The sequence below is a fragment of the Schistocerca americana genome, chromosome 1, assembly GCF_021461395.2.
Source record: "Schistocerca americana isolate TAMUIC-IGC-003095 chromosome 1, iqSchAmer2.1, whole genome shotgun sequence".
NCBI lineage: Eukaryota > Metazoa > Arthropoda > Insecta > Orthoptera > Acrididae > Schistocerca > Schistocerca americana.
In genome coordinates this window covers 512,168,618-512,186,107 of record NC_060119.1, presented here as the reverse complement: position 1 = coordinate 512,186,107, position 17,490 = coordinate 512,168,618, and the positions used below count along the sequence as shown (strand labels likewise).

The window sequence follows — 17,490 nt, the reverse complement described above, 5'->3', positions numbered from 1 at the left end:
TTTATTCGCGTAGTCTATGGGAACACGATAGTAACCTCACAAAAGACTTGTTGGAATTCAATTTTGGAAGCCCGGTTGCCATAGGTAATACGAACTATTTTTTTTTTTTTTTACTAATTCGTCTTCCTTCCACCGACGCTACTCTGCTATGATTAGTACTGCAATTAAAAAGAAGTATCGTTGTATGGGATCTTCGAACTACTCAGGAAGGGCGTTTGATTGAAAAAAACGTTGAAGTGTTAGATAGCTGACTTTCACAGAGTTACTGTTACGGTGTACAATTAGTTTACTACGTAAGAAGGAAGTTTTTAAAGTTCCGTCGACAACGAGGTCGTTAGAGACGCAGCTTCAGTTCGGATAGTTATGTGGAACAATTAGGAATTGAGGAAATCATTCTGTCCTTCATCCAAAACTACTTAGTGGCTTGGATGGTGATTGCAACTTCTCCAAAATATGAGCGCTGCCCACATGTGCTCGGAAGTTACTTAAGAGGAAGAATGCAGAAAGTTAGACTAATCATTCCAAGTAATTTGTAGAGGCAGGCCGACTCATATTCAGATGAGAATAAAGAAATGTTCTGCAAGGATCATGACGAGTCTTCTACACTCTCTTCTTTCTCTACAAGTGGTCTGATTGTAATCAGAACTGCGAGCAAAACGAGTTATTTTTTGCCAGTGGTGAAGGTATTAATAATAAATCAAGAGAAAAATGTGTACAAGAAGTTACAACAAAAGTTATTAAAAAGGATTACGTAAAAGGATTACTTTTAACTTCGGAAAGACAGAACATACACAGTTTCTTAGAGCTGAAAGGGAAGAATCACTGGTGAGTATAATATACCACCAGGAATGAAGCAACACAAAGGATTGCTCTATGATCTTGGATCCAAAAGCATTTTTTTTTTTATTTTCGAATGAATAAGTGTCGGAGTGCGGTAGTCAGGCATACAGAACTTAGCGCACATACAGCTCAGGGCACATACAACTTACATGCAAGCTAATAACAAAGAATGTTAACATTGTGCTATTTTCTTTCGCTCTACAGCGGAGTGTGCACTGTTTTCAAGCATACTGGCTGATTAAAACTGTGTGCTGGACCGTGATTCGAACACAGATTCTTGTCTTTCATGGGAATTGCTGTTACCGAATGAGCAACTGCTCTTACAATTTTTTTAAAAAGGTTTGAGTCTTTCCCTTGCAGCCTTGCCTCTCACTTACCATTCTTGCATTCTCCGGCCTGGCTACTGCGCCATTAATAATACAGAATTATAATGAGACGATACAGTATTGAAGTGCTCACTCAGAGCAAAACAGCGTCATGCGTCTATTAAAAGAAATAACTAAACAAACTCTTCATTGTTCAACTATTCACGGCTTAGAGCGAGAGATCCACTCTGTATCCACTCTGTAAACTATCCCCCAGGCTGTGGCTATCCCTTCTTCCGGGACTTATAGCCGAGGAAGATATGCCGGAGAGCTCATGTCACTTTTGGAAACTAGGTGAGGAGAACTTCAATAAGACTACAGTCATATGTTAATTGATACTTTATTCATGACAGCTTTCACTTCGCTAAAGCAGCATCTGCACGTTTTTCTACATAGAAAGGAAAGCATTTCTTCTGAATACCTAGGTTTGCCGTTATAAATGGGGCCTCCTGTTTCTGATGTTCACCCTCGGTTCTGACTAGTTATTGGTAGGTTGTGTCAAATAAGTTTTATAATTTTACAAGGTTTTTTAATTATTTTTTGTCCTTCATCTGCATTCAGTCTGCACGTATTGGCCCCCCGGCTTAATTAACTTCTTGCTTCCCGATTTTTACTCTTGCATAACTTTTTCCTCCTGAGGATTTTTATCTTCGTACTAACGGGTCTAGTTAATGGGTTGCGTTTCCCAGACAACTGCTCTATTGATAGTGTCTTATTTTATGCTTCTTATATTACATTTCAGTCCTATTTATTACATAAATTACGGTTATTTTTCTCATAGTGCCTTATCCCCTGCACTATTCGCCCCAGTGCTCTGCCGGTTATTATTCGTTGACCACTCCCTCCCTTTATGGGGTTGGGTTCTGTTGGGGCGTCTCCGTGTGCTAATCTAAGTGACACTACTTGTGGTGTCACCGCCAGACACCACACTTGCTAGGTGGTAGCCTTTAAATCGGCCGCGGTCCGTTAGTATACGTCGGACCCGCGTGTCGCCACTATCAGTGATTGCAGACCGAGCGCCGTCACACGGCCGGTCTAGTGACACTTGCTAGCACTCGCCCCAGTTGTACAACCGACTTTGCTAGCGATGGTTCACTGACAAAATACGCGCTCATTTGCCGAGACGACAGTTAGCATAGCCTTCAGCTACGTCATTTGCTACGACCTAGCAAGGCGCCAGTACCAGTTACTATTGATACTGTAATAATGTACCGTCAAGACCGACGTTCACCATTTACGGATTAAAGTTAAGTATTCCACCAGCTACGTCCCTTTTTCTAAGGTCTAATTTCCTTGTCCTGTTCCAGACCTCACGCCAGCCTGCGTGAGCTAAAACGCGTGCCTTTCGGCTTCCTCTAGTTTTCCTGGGTTGGCTCTCCTGCCAATCCACAACACTACTTTAGTTACTATTTATTTGAGTTTATTTTACTGGCTATCCATAATTAATTTTTTTAAATATATAGGTTACAAGAATGCTTTCCTTTCTATGTAAACCCATCTGAAGAGGTTGCTTTAACGCAGCGAAACCGCTGGTGAACAAGTCATGAATTAACAGGTGTTTGCGGTTTTATCCACGTTCACATTACCACGAATTCCAATGGCTGTGGGTGCCTGCATTGTACTGATGTAGGTGAGAAGAAGCAGAAGAGCAGAAGTAAAGTAGTGGGTGTGGGATAGTTAAGCTGATACGAGCATTGGCCGAGAAAGACAAGGTCCCACGTTGTAGGCGAAGCCCGACATACAGTTTTAATCTGACAGTAGGTTTTCCGGCAGCATACTGACCTCCCTCGAAGCAGTACATGGACCTGTTGGGCCGCGTGCAGCCCTCATCCGGGATATCCAGCTTGAGTGGCAGCAGGTCCTTGAGGCCGAACTCGTTGAACACCGGGTTCATGCGCAGCAGACCGCCGTAGCCGGCGCGTAGGTGCCTGTAAGTCATACCGGACCACGTCTAAATCTGAACACGTAAACGAGATTATTAACTGTAATAATTAATAATATATTTGCCAATTAGAGTCTGTCACGTCGTTTGAATGGTTTCAGGTAACACTACAAAGTGATATGAAAAGGAAGGAACACGCCAAATCAGTGGTAGGGACGTCGGTTGGAAGACCTAGATGTGGGAGGGCAAGAATCGTTTGTTAATAAAGTCGTCCCGAGGAAACTACCAAAAGACTGTTAGATACGCATTGTTGGATTCCATACTAAATTAGAATCAAATAGCATAATTAACTAGGTCATACACTCCGAGGAAAAAAAAAAAAAAGAAAATGGCACACCGTGAGGGACTTACCCCAATGGAGCAGAAATCGGTAGATGTCATGTGAATGTACAGACACAAACAAATGATTACAGTTTCAGAAAAATTGGATGATTTATCCTATAGGAAAAGCTTCACAAACTGACAAGTCAATAAATCAACTCTGGCCCTTACGCAAGCGGGTATTCGGTTTGGCATTGATAGAGTTCTTGAATGTCTTCTTGACGGATATCGTACCATATTCTGTTCAGTTGGCATGACTTCCATAATGTTCCTAACGTTCGCAATTGTGGTGAGATCGGTGACCTTGCTGCTGGCCAAGGCAGGGTTTGGCAAGCACGAAGTGAAGCAGTAGAAACTCTCGCCATGTGGGGCGGGCATTATCGTGCTGAAATGTGAGCTCAGGAGGCTTGCCTACAAGGGGGAAAAAACTGTGCTGTAAGAGTGCCGCGGATGACAACCACAGGGATACTGCTATGAAAACAAATGTTCCCTCAGATCATGACTCCTGAGTGTCGGCCTATGTGGCTGGCGACAGTCAGGCTGGTATCAAACCGCTGTCCGGGACGTCTCCAGACACGTCACCGCTGGTGATCGGGGTCATTTCGAGGCGGGACTCATCAGTGAAGGGAACTCTACTCCAGTCAGTGAGATTCCAGGCTGAAGGCCTGTCTGGATCGTCCCGATTTCCGTCCCATTTGGATAAGTCCTTCATGGTGCGACGTTTTTTTCCTTGTCTTAGAATGTATTTAGTACCTATGTAATGATCCTAACGCTGGCATATGCCAACGGCCTTACCGCAGTGGTAACACTGGTTCCCGTCACAACACCGAAATTAAGGGCTGTGGGTCTCGGCTAACACTTGGATAGGTGAGCGTCCAGTCTGTCTATCGTTGTTGGTAAGTGGGGTGCACTCAGCTCTTGTGAGGCAAACTGAGGAGCTACTAGATTGAGAAGGAGCGTAAAGTGACACTTGGCCGGGAGAGCGGTGTGCTGACCACATGTCCCTCCATATCCGCATCCAGTGACGCCTGTGGGCTGAGGATGACACGGCTGACGGTCGGTACCGTTGGGCGTTCATGGCCTTTTCGGGCGTAGTTTAGTTTTTAACACCGGCATAGAGAACTCTCGCCAAAAGTAGTCTGCCAGGATCAAATTCAGACCTTCATTTGAAGGAGCAATGTGAATATGCGTCTGGCACAGGACATTTTATGGAAACTAGTGATTCATGGACAATCTGAAAACTGAGGTAATGAGATAATATTAGCGCTTCGCTTCCAATCTGCATTGCATATTTCTCAAATGAAAATGCAAAGGAGGAAAAAATCGTTCTTCATTTTCTTTTGGGAAGAAAAGCAAGAGAAATTGAACGTAAATTTGGCATCAGCCTTGTTGGAATATTAAAACTACAGCTTACTATATAATTCAAGTAAAGGTGAGATTGTCATAATTACTGAGTGGCCCGGTATTACCTTCGTCTTTTAACGTGTTACTAATTCTCGAAATTTAGTAATTCCACAGTTAACTATGACGACAATACCTACTGTGCTGTCACGTCCAAAATCTATGCTACTAAGAGAGTCTACTCACTTACCTGGCAAACTTCTCTGTGACTCCGTATACCGTGTTGCCATCGAGCACGCCAGTTAATGTGTTAAACGGCACCCTGGAGCCTGGAAGCAAGAGTGCAGTAACCACTTAAGTTCCACGTTCTCATGAGACTCCGCAGAACCTCAGACTCCCTTATGTATAATATTATCACATTAGTTTCTGAGAGTAAGGAATAATCGAGGACTGACTGCATATTTCTGCACAGTATATCTCAAGGATCAGAGACTCAGGTAACAGTTAACCACAAGACATTTAATTTAGTGCACAACAATGTACAAAAGACGCGGTTAAAGCGATCCTTAAACTGAAGATACGCCACGATGAAGAAGTAACGAAACCAGAAAAATGGGATTAGGGCGAGCACCGACGAATGTAGGCAGTCAGTAGTTTGCTTTCTTCAGTTGCCGATGGAGCTTTTCGGCTTACCGAGTCTGCAGCCGGGCCTCGCCCCAGGGAAACCCCTGACGAAGTCCTGGCAGCGGACGTTGAACAGGCTGTAGAAGTAGTCGTCTTCTGGAATGAGGATGTCCAGGCAGTAGGGGTTGCGCAGGTGCGGCGGGCGGTGGCAGCACTCCTCTGGTTCGTTGCGGTTAATGGGGTCTGCAACAGAAATGACTCACGGTCAAAACCAAAGATTCTCGAACCCATTTTGCAGTACGTCGCTGAATGGCTTACTGTTAAAATTTCGAAATCGTACTTTCCAACAACAGTCAAGCAACCTTATTATTAAAGCACTCCGTCTTCAGGCCACAAGTGGCCCATCGGGACCATCGGATCGCCGTGTCATCCTCTGGTGAGGATGCGGACAGGAGGGGCGTGTGGTCAGCACACCGCTCTCCCGGTCGTTATGATGGTTTTCTTTGACCGGAGCCGCTACTATTCGGTCGAGTAGCTCCTCAATTGGCATCACGAGGCTGAGTGCACCCCGAAAAATGGCAACAGCGTATGGCGGCCTGGATGGTCACCCATCCAAGTGCCGGCCACGCCCGACTGCGCTTAACTTCGGTGATCTCACGGGAACCGGTGTATCCACTGCGGCAAGGCCGTTGCCTAACCTTATTATTAGGGGCAGTCAAATGAAAACGAGACAAATCGGAAAAAAGTAAGTAAAGTGTTTCTTATTTCAAAAGTAAAACCGTAAGTGTTAATACATTTATCCACTGTGCGACAAAATGGCCAATGCCTACATAGAAAAATGTACGCGGTTGCCTATGGAACCATGACTGTACCCAGCAAAACTACGGCCACGAATGTATTTCTTTGTGGCTCCAAAACAATAGAAATCACATTCACGATACCGTCCCGATATCTCCCCACGCCATTTCCACATTTTTGGAGCAGTGAAGAAACACATTCGTGGTCGTTGACTTGCGTCGGACCAGGAGGTGCACACCTGGGCAGAATCTTGGTTACATAACCAACAGAACACTTGTCCATGAAGACACTGACCGTCTTGTCGCATTGTGGGGTAAATGTGGTCACAGTTAGGGCTATTACTTTTGAAATAATTAGCAGTTTACTTTTTTTTACCATCTGTGTCGTTTTCGTTTGACTGTCCCTTAAGGACCTATGCCTCCGATACACACGTCATGTGGTTATATTGACAATATTATTAGAGGAATTTGGGATTACACAGAGACTTACTGGTTGTCGTTCCTGCCACTGGTCATCCATAGATGAAACAGAAAGATTTTGAAATGATACTGATGCACTGAGTCCTTCATCACGGCAGTATATAATGGTTGGCAGAATACTGATAAATGTATTTATATCGCTGCAATGAGACTTGAGAGCAAAAGGCCTGAGGGAAAGAGGGCATACCGCCTGCAATACGACCTGTCGTAAGAACTGAGGTGTTGAAACCGACGTTCGGGTAGATGACAGCTTTACTGCGAAACAACCCGCAATCTCGACTCCAGCGTATTGTAGCCAATCTGAATACGAGAGTTAATGACAGAGTTTTGATTAATCAAACTGTGACTGAGAAACTTAGCGATGGAGTTAATCCTTCCGTAGTGTGACACATTTTCACCAAAGATGGGTGACTCGGCGCAGCCCGTGGTTGTGGAAGTCTGCATATTTGGCGATTCAGCAAACTTTCTACTCCGAAAATCACCTCATCGTCATTGCGGAAATACGTGCCACGCAATGGTTTCTTCGTCCACGGAAAGAGGAAGAAGTCACGGAGTGTCATGAAGAATAGTAAGAGTCGTGAGGAAGAATAAGTCCTGGGTAGAATGACGTGGAACTGTGGCGTGGAGCAAAACCACCTTCTTAGACAACTTCCCGCAATGCTTCGTCTTGACAGTCTCCCGTTAACTAGTCGGGAAACACATTGCCTAAAAGCGATGTGGCGGTCACTTCTCCACTTACAATAAAGCACATATCTTGTCCATAGGTGCCTATTTAATTTCTTGTCGAAATTTCTGTAGTACGTTTCTGTGACAGTTTCCCTTTTATAAGCATAATCTGTTAGCACTGCACCAAACTAGTGTCTACAAATAAATAAAACAAGAATTAAATTAACATACACTGTCATCTTGGCCGATAATTGTTCGTCTTCACATTTTCGGGCGATAGGAAATCAAAATATTCCCATTCCTTGGTTCGGGACTACCTCTCGTAGTCATACTGATGCTCTTAGGGCTTCTCCATCGCGGTTAGCTGGGTAAATAAGTCATTTGCATTGGACTGATACAGTTCCAACATTTCAACTGCTGCTCCGGCTCGGCTCGCAATTTGAGTGTGTGCGAAAAGTTGCGGAATCCTGCGGGCGGCGACGTTTGCCACTGTCCAACTGTCCAATTGCTGAAAACTGATGCGTGACCATTTCCGCTTTTTCCACAGTAACCTCATTTATATGATGTCGGTCTTTGAGCACCAGAACCTCCACTTCTCTAATGATTCCTGGTTCTAAACAGAAACATGTTCTGCCACTTCCCTTTTACAACGAGACCGCGCCTACTCGTCGTTATCGATCTCTTCCAAATTGGTGATACAAGCGGGGTTTGGCCAGAAATGAAAGTGACAGAAGGGGGAGTTCCAGATGGCCAAGAATGTAGAAAAAACAGCATTTCGGCGGCGTCGATAGAGGCATGATCTACTTACGTTAGCGTAATTTTTCATGCAGCGGTTGACGCACAGAACGGAGTCAGTGGATCGTGAGGCAGAGTCCCTAGGCGGAAACTTCTTTTATTTTTTATCTTTTACGTCACTTCCGCCGGAAATAAACCGAAAATGAACAAAGTAAGCCATTCGTATATAGCGCAGTATGCTGTAACCCTCTCTGGAAAATTATGGCGAACAGTATATGTATGCCTGCAAGAGAGTACTGGCTCTTGCGTACCACAGATTCAAGAAACACTGGGTGAGTACGTGGCAAAATATAGAAATCTCGTCATTACTTCTTCAAAATCTGGGAAACTTACAACACCGTCACATAAAACTTTTTTGCGTGATGTGATGAAGACTTACGTGCAGTAGAACAAATTTCTTCTGTTAATCGGATCTACAACTATACTACGAGAATTTTTGAGATGAAGGACGATTGCCATCGTGCAGTATTAAAGTGATCCAACCAGATGCATTTCGTTAGTGCAATTCTACGATGTCTGTTTATACGATCAGATAAGGAATTCAACACATTCCATTGTACATCACCAGCACATGATACACGCTCTGCTCCCAAAACTGTGCAATGAATATAGACTATGTTTGTTTTCTATAGAATCTTTAGAACAAACATAGAATTGTAAAAATGCGGCGTTTATAATATGTGCAAAATGAGAAAATTACTGATTACCCTGTTTTTACGATGAATCCTACTCCAGTAAGAGTAAATCATCAACGGTTAATGAAAGTATCTAATAATAAAAGTATTCCAGAAACTTATTCCAGTCCAATATTTTCCTTTGCCTTCTCTTTTCATGCCTTTTATGAAATTATTAATAAGTACGATACTAGTCGGGCAGCAGCATCCGGTTGAGAAACAAGCAGCAACAGGAAAGTAACCGATTTTGCGACATTTTACGATTTCCTAACCAGGAGCTAATTGTACAGTTTCATCGGTGTGCTAGGATAGTTAAGTTTCTTAAGATTCTCTGTGTTAATTTAATATTTAACGGACATAATTCTCGCGTTTTCGTTTGTATCGGAAAGTAAACCAATTTTGTGACATATTGCAAGTTCCAAATAACGAGCGAATTATTTAGTCGCACCTGAGTGCTTTAGTAGTTCAGTTTTTGAATCTCTGCTTGTTAATCTACTTTATTAGACACAGTTATTGCGTTTTCCTCTGTGTCTACAGTAGAGTTCCGCAGCGCGTGTCGATAGTCCTTCTTGTCTGTGTAGTGTAGTTTTCCACGGTCTTTAGTATGGATAAGGACTGTGATTGCTGTGTGTGGATGCGAGCCGAGTTGGTGACACTTCGCTGCCAGCACCAGGCTGTGATGGCTTCGGTTACACAGCTTAAAGCTGCAGTGGATGGGCGTCATTGTTGTGGGTGGCTGTGAGGATCCAACGGATGTCCAGCACGCTGATCGGTCTGTACCAGTGGCCAGCTCAGCTACTGCTCGCACTGAGGTTGACGCCTCATCCGTGGTCTAGTGGGAGGTCGCTTCAGGGGACGGCGGGTGGCGAAAGACTTCCTAGGGGGCACACTAAGGCCTCCCCGGTTAGACTGACAAACAGGTTCCAAGTGCTGTCTTTGGCTGATACCGTCGCTGAGCCAGATGTCGTCGTCTGTCCTGTTTCAGAGGAAACCTCTCAGCCTGCAAGATCTGGGCAACCACAGAGGGTGCGATTATTGGCAGTTGTGAGCTCCAATGATAGGCGCATTATGGGGCCCTTATGGAGGGAAAGAAAGCCAATGTGCACTACGTTTGCATACCGGGTGGAGTCGTTCCAGACGTGGAACGGGTCCTTCTCGATGCCTTGAGGAGCACAGGGTGCAGCTAACAGCAGGTAGTGGCTCTCGTCAGTAACAATGATATGTGTCGCTTTGGATCGGAAGAGATTCCTTATGATTTCGAGCGGCTTGTAACGTCCCCTTAGGAAAAATTAATGATGTGCTGATAAACCTCTACGTTATTTGATTTTCAAACAGCTGAGCAAAACTGAACGCACTCAGACATTACTCTCTTTACTTATTCTGATCAACACTAAACTGACACACAATATTTTTAGCGCAACGCAGTCTGACTTTCAAAAATCTCTACAAAAGAATGGCCCTGACTAACAACAACCTAGACCTTTCATGCAATACAGCGAGCGCCAATACTACCAGCTAAATAAAAGATTCTAACTACTGAAGTCACTAACTACTGATAGGCATAGTTAGCAAATGAAAGATTTTGATAGAGAACAAACAATGTATTTACCTTAATAGTGTTCAAAATATATAATGTATATATATCAGTTCATGACATCCAGTCTTATAAATTTACTGTCTCTGATGGACACACGTCCAGATCATCCGCTCTCAAAACTCCGCTATCTCTTTCCCCACATCCACCACTGCTGGCGGCTCACCTCCAACTGCGCAACGCTACGTGCTATTCACATCCAACTACCCAACACTACAATGGAGAATATTTCAACAATGCCAACCAGCCACAGGCTGCACACAGCACAGTCAGTGATTTTCGCATAGAGCGCTACGTGGTGTTACCAACATAAAAACCTAAACAGCCTACTTACAGGCTGACAGAAGTGATAAAAGCTTTCAGTCTTGCTTGGAAGATGAAAGCAGAGCCCACCATTTGCAGCATAGTCGACAGGGTCGATTGCGGACCTCTCGTACAGAGACGAGTGGAGGGCCTGAATCAGAGGCTCAGACGATTCTGCAACCGCGTAGGCTGCAGATTTCTCGCCATATGGTGGTACGATTTTGGGATCAACTGAACAGGTCAGGGGCCACTAATCGCAGGAAGCGGCTACACGGGTAGTAGGGCCTGTGTGGCGTGGACTGGGCGGTTTTTTTTTAGGTTACAGGGCCTTGGGAAAACATAAAAAGGGCTTCAGTCTCAAAGGGTGCAGGTCGAACACAGGAGAAACGCCGATACAGGAACCATCGGTATACAGTTGTAAATTGTCGTAGCTGTCTTGGGAAAGTACCAGAGCTCCAAGCGCTAATAGAAAGCACTGATGCTCAAATCGTTATATGCACTGAGAGCACACTAGATCTGGAGATAAGTTCAGCCGAAATTTTTACGAAGAACCTGATGGTGTTCAGAAAGGATAGGTTAATACAGTTGGCAGTGGCGTGTTTGTTGCCTTTAGAAGTAGTTTATCTTGTCGCGAAATTGATGTAGATAGTTCCTGTGAGTTAGTATGGACAGAGGTCATTCTTGGCAACCGGAATAAAATAAAAATTTGATTCTTTTCCGACAATTATAGTTGGTGGTGCCTTTAATTTAATTTCGATATGTTGACGAAAATACATGTTTAAATCTGGAAGTACGCATAAAACATCATCCGAAATTGAGCTAAACGCATTCTCTGAAAATTATTTCGGGCAGTTCGTTCATGGGGCCATATGAATAGTGAACGGTTTTAAAAACACAGTTCACCTCTCAGCAACAAATAATCCAGAGCTAATAACGAGCATCAAACCGGGTTCATGGTTGTTGCAGCGAGACTGAATGTTGTAACTTCCAGATCCTCCAAAAATAAGAGGTTATGCTCGTATGCGAAGTACGCTAGCGGCAAGACGCAATCAATGCCTTCTCTGAGCGATAGCAATGGAAATACTAACGACGAGCCGACCGGGGAGGCCAAGCGGTTCTAGGCGCTACAGTCTGGAACCGCGCTACCGCGACGGTCGCAGGTTCGAATCCTGCCTCGGGCATGGATGTGTGTGACGTCCTTAGGTTAGTTGGGTTTAAGTAGTTCTAAGTTCCATTGTGCTCAGGGCCATTTGAACCATTTTTTGAACTAACGACGATAGTGCTGCCAAAGCAGAATTACTAAACACAGCCTTCAGAACTTGCTTCACCGAAGAAGACGAAGTAAATATTCCAGATCTCGAAATAAGAACAGCTGACAACAAGAATAACTTAGAAGTAGATACCCTCGGAGTGGTGAAGCAACTTAAATCACTTAATAAAATCAAGTCTTCCGGTCCTTACTATATACCTATTAGGTTCCTTTCAGAGTATGCTCTTGCAGTACCTCCATATTTAACAATCATAAACAACGCTCGCTCGACCAAAGATCCGTACCCAAAAAGTGGAAAGTTGCATAATTCACACCAATATTCAAGAAAGGTAGTAGGATTAATGCACTAAATTACAGTTCCGTATCATTAACGTCGATATACATCAGGATTTTGGAGCATACGCAGTGTTCGAACACTATGAATTACTTCGAGGAGAACGGTCTATTGACACACAGTCAACACGGATTTAGGAAACATCGTTCTTGTGAAACTCAACTAGCTCTTTAGTCACACGATACGTTGAGTGTTATTGACAAGGGATTTCAGATTGATTCTGTATTTCTAGATTTCCAGAAGCATGTTGACAGTGTATCACACAAGCGGCTTGTAGAGAAATTAAGTGCTTAAGGAATATCGTCTGAGTTACGCGAGCCGGCCGGGGTGGCCGAGCGGTTCTAGGCGCTACAGTCTGGAACCGCGTTACCGCTAAGGTCGCAGGTTCCAATCCTGCCTCGGGCATGGATGTGTGTGATGTCCTTAGGTTAGTTAGGTTTAAGTAGTTCTAAGTTCTAGGGGACTGATGACCTCAGATGTTAAGTCCCATAGTGCTCAGAGCCTTTTGAACCATTTTTGAGTTACGTGACTGGATTCGTGATTTCCTACCAAATAGGTGACAGTTCGTAGTAACTGATGGAAAGTCATCGAGTAGAACAGAAGTGATTTCCGGCGCTCCCCAAGATGATGTTATAGAGCCTCTGGTGTTTCTTGTCTGTATAAATGGTGTAGGAGACAATCTGAGCAGCAGATGATGCTGTCATTTATAGTGTAGTAAAGTCATCAGAAGATCAAAACGTATTGCAAAACGACTTAGAAAAGATATCTGTGTGGCGCAAAAATTGGCAATTGACCCTAAATAATGAAAAGTTTGAGGCCATCCACATGAGTGCTAGAAGGAAGTCATTAAACTACAAATATGAATAACTTAAACTGGAAAGAACACACAGAGAATGTTGTGGAAAGGGAGACGAAAGACTGTGCTTTATTGCCAGAACGCCTGTACTGCTGCGCGGTCTGAAATCCTTACCAGCTAAAATTAACGGAGTACATCGAGCAAGTTCGAAGATGAGTATTGCGAAATAGGGGACAGAGTGACACTGACATGATACAGGATTTGGGGTGGACATAATTAAAGCAGAGGCGTTTTTAGTTGCGATGGAATCTTCCCACGAAGTTTATACCACCAACTTCCTCCTCCGAATGCGAAAATACCTTGTTGACACCGATCTACGTAGGGAGAAAAGATGATCATAATAAAATAAGAGAAATCAGAGTTCACACAGAGAGATATAGGTGTTCGTTTTTTTCGCGCGCTGTTCGAGATTCGAATAATAGAGAATTATGGTGAAGGTGGTTCGATAAACCAACTGCCAGACACTTAAGTGTGATTCACGGAGTATTCATATAGGTGTAGATGCAGATCTAGATACGATACCATGAAGTGAAAATTTTCAGTTTATTTGCAGTATATGTAACCTAAAAATCGAAAATAAAAAGAAAAATGTCCACATAAGGGTTCGACTGTACGACGCATGGGTACCGTTCTGTACTCTTCCCGCTGTGTTAACCGCTGCTTGGAAACTGTGACAGAGAGGTCGAGTGGAGACAGCTTTGAGTGAAGCTAGGACAGCTGTTGGGAACCTGGGAAGCGTCTTTGATGCTAGAAAAACATTATTTGGGTTCAATCATTTATACACAATGTTTACAAGTCGTCGTTCTTCCGCACGAGCCTAGGCTTTTGCTCATTCAGCTGCGCCTTGATTTCTTGCTGATGTCTGCCCAGTCAGCGCAGCAGTCAAAAGCCCGGGATACGATATTAACGACCCTGAAGCCACTTGGAGTTGCTGCCGAGCAGGGGCGGCCGGTTCCCAGACAGAGTGATGTTGCATTGGTTGTCTGGAGTCTCCTCAGCCGCACTCTGAATTCTATGATGACCTATGAGAATCCATCTGTGAAGCACCTGTTTTGGTAGTCATGTGGTCAGTTGACCTCCTCCCTACCACCTGGTAGGTTTCAGCACCTGGAGGACATTGAGTGTTGAACAGGAACATTGAATCCAAGAAGTCATGTTGCTGGCTCATGCGCTGAAATTCAGTGCTGGCAGTACCCTACTAACCCTGCTGTTGCCAGAAGAAAGTCAGTTTCTCCATCAACAGATGGTGAGCAGCAAGCAGCATGCAGTTCACCAAGCAAAGATCACCATCTTGAGTACATAGACTGTGCTAGAGCATCTGGGTCATAGATTCACTACAGTATTGCAATCATGGAATCGAGAGCTATCACTGTGAATGCCATCAATCCCAATGATCAACTCATCTCGAGGGCTGGAGCGTTGGAGTATTTATAGGGGTAAGGGTGAGGCTATGACGTGAGGCTCAGTCCATAATGATCACATGTGTTCTAATTCTGCTATATTGCCCTAACAGGCTGTTAACTGCCGCGTCCGTTCCTTACTACGTGTTCTGGTGTAAAATATAGGAGTTTCTTGCACCATGTCTTATGAGCTAACGGATATGACTGTTTCCCATCCTTTGGTTTCTGTCTCCGTCTTCTATCTGATAAATGCATATTCTCACTCAGAAGAGGGTATTGTAACGTGTCGAGGGCCTGACCCACCCACAACATACTGGCTCGTTTCCTGCTTCCTAATCTGTCTCTGGCATGGCAACGTTGATGAGGTTTAATAATAATTTAAAATTTTCTACCCCTTATTATCCAGTGTCGTAACACTATGTTAAAAAAATGGCTGATGCCTCGCCCAACCTGCGCCGAAAATGCTATTTTCTCTAAAAGCTTTGTCATCGGGAGCTTCGACTTCTTTCACTCTCATTTCCGGCGAAGACCTGCAAATACCACACATTTGGACAAAACAGATGATGACAATTATGCGCGGACCCCTGTTAGACATTCATCCTTGTTTGGCTGTCACCTAACCGCTAGGTTATGCCGTACATTTCCAGCAGCTCAGCATGAATTTTTTGCAGCGTTGTTCCTCAACAAATGCCGAAAACGAAGTACTGCTCGATACATAACTATATCCCTGGCTGCGACATTTTGTTTTGTTTGCTCTAGCAGTGTGCCTTGGTAGTGTGGCAATGGATTTCATTGTGATCTAGGACTGTGGACATGTGCCGCAAACAAACAAAGAAATTAATTGGTTCAAATGGCACTGAGCACTATGAGTCTTAACTTCTGAGGTCATCAGTCCCCTAGGACTTAGAACTACTTAAACCTAACTAACCTAAGGACATCATACACACCCATGCCCGAGGCAGGATTCGAACCTGCGACCGTAGCGGTCGCGCGGTTCCAGACTGTAGCGCCTAGAACAGCTCGGCCACCCAGGCCGGCAGAGATTAATTGAGTAACTTTATTTTTTGAGCTGATAGTTAAAATATTGTGTCTAAATCTCGTATTAGTCATCAGTACTGCTGGTGTGATTAAAACTTAGTTGTTCTTAGCTGTACGTAGTATGTATTTTTAATTAAAAATTCGTCTATGGAACATCGTTACCCATGAGATCACCATCTTGAACTGTTCGGCTGCCGAACGGTTTCTGCAGAGGTAATGCTATTTCACTAGATATTTGAAGTTTGTTTTGCTACGTCATACATTTTCTGCAATTAGGCGGAGCGCGGGGAAGCCGCGTGGTGTAGGGTGCTTTACCATGGTTTCCAACCCCCAACCCCCCCCCCCCCCCCCCGTCCCCGACCGTCGGGAGGTTCGAGTCCTCCCTCGGGCATGGGTGTGTGTGGAGTGTATGTGTTGTCCTTAGCGTAAGTTAGTTTAAGTTAGATTATGTAGTGTGTAAGCTTAGGGAGCGATGATCTCAGTAGTCTGGTCCCATAGGATGAGATTTTTATGACTGAATGTTGAACTCTTTTATGACCCAATCATATCTGTATTAATGAGAAACAACGGTATTTTTTGTCGTAGTGTTGTTGCTGTTGGTATCACAATATCTCAGATTGTGACAAAAATATCTCTGATAACATTTCATTAGTGAATATGAATACTGTCAAGGAGAGGTGAAAACGCCGACCAAGATTATTGTGGGTGACACTACATTATACGTATTATCCATAATCTTTCAATTTCCTGTCGTTCTGCTGAAGCGAACTGTTATTACTTCTCGAGAAACCATTAAATATATTGTGATATTGTTCTGTTAAATTTATCAGCCGAACTCCATAAATATTTGATGAAGTCGACAGTCGCTTCTCAACAAATGCGCTTCCCTGTCCAAGGTTTAAGGTGAAAATTTGGAATTTTTATTCTTGTAGCAGTATACCAGTAACGAAAAACGTAGCCACTTCAGTCATATCCGCTATTTACAGGTCTAGCTGTAAACAATACATGATTAAAACTCCAATTCACTATTACAGTTATTGGAGTAAACCTAAAAATAAATAACGGTGTTTGATCTAGAGCTATTCTTTCTGATCACATATTAATTGCTGTTGTAATAAAATTTGCTGCCCCAAGAATAGATGAAACACCTCCTATCTTCTTCTTTGACATTTAAGTCCCTAGGTAAAAACTATTAGCGGCTACAATAAACTAATCTGTGTCATGCAATTGATAATGCCTTGAAGGGTTGTGCATGACTACTGAGTATTAAGTGCGAGACACGTTTAACTTTCGAATATTCAAATGTTATTATTTAATTACTGTTTTTTTATTATTTCATTTCAGTATCTAAAATACCTGTTATATCGGTAGGTATGGGTATACCTGGTAGGTAAGATCTGGTAGAAAATTCGACGTCATTTTTTGGCCAAACTGAGGAAATTTAAGGTTTCTGCCAGCTCAAGCTGAGTCCCATTCAAAGATTAATTTCACCAGGCGCATGACTTCTGTACAGTCTTGAAGAGTAAGTAAAACTCTGAAAGGGTTATGAGGCACAATCGGATGGCTCATTTTTTAATGGTGTTCCAACTCAAGGAATTTTCAGTTAGAACGTAAAGGCACCCACTTGAAACCATTGATGTCATAAGTGAAAAGGTTTTAAATATTGATGTCGACTTCAATTTATGAAATTTTCTAAAGTTACAAGTTTCCATGAGTTCAGATATAGCTGGAGTCCTATTTAACAACAGGTAGAAATAATGATACCATCGGAAATTCGTTCCGAGAATTCTTTAGCTCAGAGCTGGCGAGAGGAACAAGAAACTCTGGAAACGAATTTTAAGTGATTTCAT

General features: G+C 43.5%; 1 protein-coding gene across 1 annotated transcript in view; it reads right to left on the bottom strand.

Annotated features, from left to right (window-relative positions):
* The window catches only part of LOC124624402 (peroxidase-like), a 299,356-nt gene that overhangs the window by 68,377 nt on the left and 213,489 nt on the right, over positions 1-17,490 (bottom strand). The window contains exons 7-9 of the mRNA XM_047149105.1: positions 5,503-5,676; positions 5,060-5,138; positions 2,988-3,133 (exon numbers count right to left, since the gene is read on the bottom strand). Of these exons, the coding sequence (XP_047005061.1) occupies positions 2,988-3,133; positions 5,060-5,138; positions 5,503-5,676 (399 nt within the window). The remainder of the gene's footprint in view (positions 1-2,987; positions 3,134-5,059; positions 5,139-5,502; positions 5,677-17,490) is intronic.